This window comes from Carlito syrichta, unplaced genomic scaffold (genome assembly GCF_000164805.1).
Source record: "Carlito syrichta isolate Samal-C Ts95f unplaced genomic scaffold, Tarsius_syrichta-2.0.1 Scaffold229501, whole genome shotgun sequence".
In the NCBI taxonomy this organism is placed as follows: Eukaryota; Metazoa; Chordata; class Mammalia; order Primates; family Tarsiidae; genus Carlito; species Carlito syrichta.
In genome coordinates, this window is record NW_007173597.1 from 9,425 (window position 1) to 12,625 (window position 3,201).

The 3,201-nt window shown below is 48.8% G+C and overlaps 1 protein-coding gene across 1 annotated transcript; it reads left to right on the forward strand.

The window, feature by feature from the left end:
• The first annotated feature begins 684 nt into the window (after window positions 1-684).
• LOC103253426 (olfactory receptor 10H2-like) lies at window positions 685-1,641 on the forward strand. Its single transcript, XM_008051741.1, has one exon. It carries the CDS (start codon window positions 685-687, stop codon window positions 1,639-1,641), a length of 957 nt encoding a protein of 318 aa, XP_008049932.1.
• Window positions 1,642-3,201: the final 1,560 nt, after the last annotated feature.

The window sequence follows — 3,201 nt, forward strand, 5'->3', positions numbered from 1 at the left end:
TTTAAGGATGAAAACACTTAGACTTGCAAAGACTAAGTGACCAACCCAAGGTCACATAGTAGTGGGAAGTCTACCCAGGTGTGGCTCAATAGACTTCTACCACTGTGATTTAGAAATAGTGAAATAGTAGCAATAATTATTATTGTCAGTATTAGTATTTATGGAGTTCTTACTCTGTGCCAGATCCTGTGCAAAGCACTTAAGGTGCATGATTTTTTAAATTTTTTTTTTGAGACAGGGTCTCTGTTGTCCAGGCTGGAGTGCAGTTTCATGATCACAGCTCACCACAGCCTCGTCCTCCTGGGCTCAGGTGACCCTTCTGCCTCAGCTTCCTGAGTAGCTGGGATTACAGGTGCACCACCACATTTGGCTAATTTTTTTATTTTTTTATTTTTGTAGAGATGAGGTCTCACTATGTTGCCCAGGGGCTGGTCTCAAACTCCTGGCCCCCAAAGACCCTCCTGCCATGGCCTCCTGTGTTGCTAAGATTACAGGTGTGAGCCACCACACCTGATCAAGACACATGATCTCATTAAGCCTCAACATTTATTACTCATACTTTTTACAGATGAACTAAGCATGGCTTGGACAATGAAGGGAGACTATCATGTGCCCTCCCATCTGGGACTCCCTAGAGATTCTGTGCTCCTAACCCCCAGGGCTTCTTCCCTTTCCATCCCAGGCATGATCACCATGTTGTGGCTAAACCACAGCTCCATGTCTGGATTCACCCTCATCGGCTTCTCCACCTTCCCGCAGAAGGTCCTACCTGCCTTCTTCCTGCTGTTCCTGCTGATGTATCTGTTCACACTGCTGGGCAACCTGCTCATCATGGCCACTGTCTGGAGCGAGCGTGTCCTCCACACGCCCATGTACCTCTTCCTGTGCACCCTCTCCATCTCCGAGATCCTCTACACCATGGCCATCATCCCGCGCATGCTGGCCGATCTGCTCTCCACCCAGCGCTCCATCACCCTCCTGGCCTGTGCCAGCCAGATGTTCTCCTCCTTCACATTCGGCTTCACCCACTCCTTCCTGCTCACTGTCATGGGCTATGACCGCTATGTGGCCATCTGCCACCCCCTGCGCTACAACGTGCTCATGAGCCCCCAAGGCTGTGCCTGCCTGGTGGGCTGGTCCTGGGCTGGTGGCTTGGTCATGGGGATGGTGGTGACCATGGCCATTTTCCAACTCACTTTCTGTGGACTCAATGAGATCCACCATTTCTTCTGCCATGTGCCACCTCTGTTGAAGCTGGCCTGTGGAGATGATGTGCCAGTGGTGTCCCTGGGTGTGGGCTTGGTGTGTATCATGGCCCTGCTGGGTTGCTGTCTCCTCATCCTCCTTTCTTTTGCATTCATTCTGGTTGCCATCTTAAAGATGCCATCTGCAGAAGGTCGACACAAGGCCTTCTCCACGTGTGCCTCTCACCTCTCTGTGGTGGTTGTGCACTATGGCTTTGCCTCTGTCATCTACCTCAAGCCCAAGGGTCCTCAGTCTCTCCAAGGAGATACCTTGATGGCCACCACCTACACGGTTCTCACGCCTTTCCTCAGCCCTATCATCTTCAGCCTCCGGAACAAGGATCTGAAGAGCGCCATGAAGAAGACCTTCAGCAAACTCTTTCCACAGAACTCTTAAAGTGACTGGTGGATGGGAACACGTTTCCCTTCTTCCCTCTCTCCCTCCCTCCCTCCCCCATGTCTCTCTCTTTCTCCCCCTCCCTCCTTCTCTTCTTCTCTCCCTTCTTCCTTACCTCCCTCCCTCCCCTATATCCTTCTCTTTCTCTGTGGCTCTCTACTTTCTCTCTTTTTCCCTCTCTTCCTCCCTTTCTCCCTTCTTCTCTCCCCCCTTCCCTACCTTTCTTTCTCTATGTGTTTTTCTCTCTTTCTCCCCATCCTCCTTTCCTCCTTCCCTCCCTCCCTCTCTTTTCTATTTCTCTCTCTTTTTCTGTGTGTCTCTCTCTCCCTTCCTCTCTTCCTTCCTCCCTCCTCTCACTCTCTTTTTCTTCCTCCCCCATGTCTCTCTTTTTCTCTCTTCTCCCTCCCTTCCTCTTCTTCCTCCATGTCTTTTTCTTTATGTCTCTATCTTTCTTTATCTCTCCCTCCCTCTTTCCCTCCCTCCCATATGTCTCTCTCTTTCTTTATGTCTCTATCTCTGTCTCTTTCTTCTCCTCTCCCGTACCTTTCTTCTTCCTTGTTAATATTATCCTGGTACAGGTTGATCATCCCTAATTTGAAAATCTAAACCAGGCTTGGTGGCTCAGCCTGTAATCCTGTGCTTTGGGAGGCTGAGGTAAGTGGATTGCCGGAGCCCACAGGTTCGAGACCTGCTTGGGCAACTTGGCAAGACCTCATCTCTACAATAAATCGGGCATGGTAGTGCATGCCTGTAGTTCCAGCTACTTGGAAGGCTGAGGCAGAACAATTGCCGGAGCCCAGCAGGTCGATGCTGTGGTGGCCAGGAGCGTGCCACTGCATTCCAGTCTGGTGACAGAGTAAGACTCCAACTCAAAAAAAAAGAAAGAAAGAAAGAAAGAAAATCTAAAATCCAGAATGCTCTAAAATTTGAATCTTTTTGAGTGGCAATATGATGCCACAGATTGTCCATGTGGGTGGCAGAGATAGTGACACCTTTGCTTTCTGATAGTTTAATGTACACAAAGGTTGTTTCATGCACATAATTATGAAAAGTGTTGTAAAAGTAACCTTCAGGCTATGGATATAAGTTGTATATGAAGCACAAATTAATTTTCATGTTTAGATTTACTTGTATGTATCATCCCAATATATTTCATTATCAATATATAAATATTCCAAAATCCTAAAAAAACCTAGCCGGGCTTGGTGGCTCAGCCTGTAATCCCACGCCTTTGGGAGGCTGAGGTGAGTGGATTGCCTGAGCCCGCGGGTTCGAGACCCGCCTGGGCAGCGAGACCTCATCTCTACAATAAATCAAAAAAAATCAGCCGGGCGTGGTAGCACATGCCTGTAATTCCAGCTCCTTGGAAGCCTGAGGTGGAAGGATCGCGGGATCCCAGCAAGTTGAGGCTGTGGTGGCCGGGAGCAGCCACTGCACTCCAGTCTGGGTGACAGAATGAGACACCAACTCACAAAAAAAAACAAAAAACCCTAAAATCTGAAATACTCTGGCCTCAGGCATATTGGACAAGGAATATTCAACCTGCAATTGCTCCCAGTT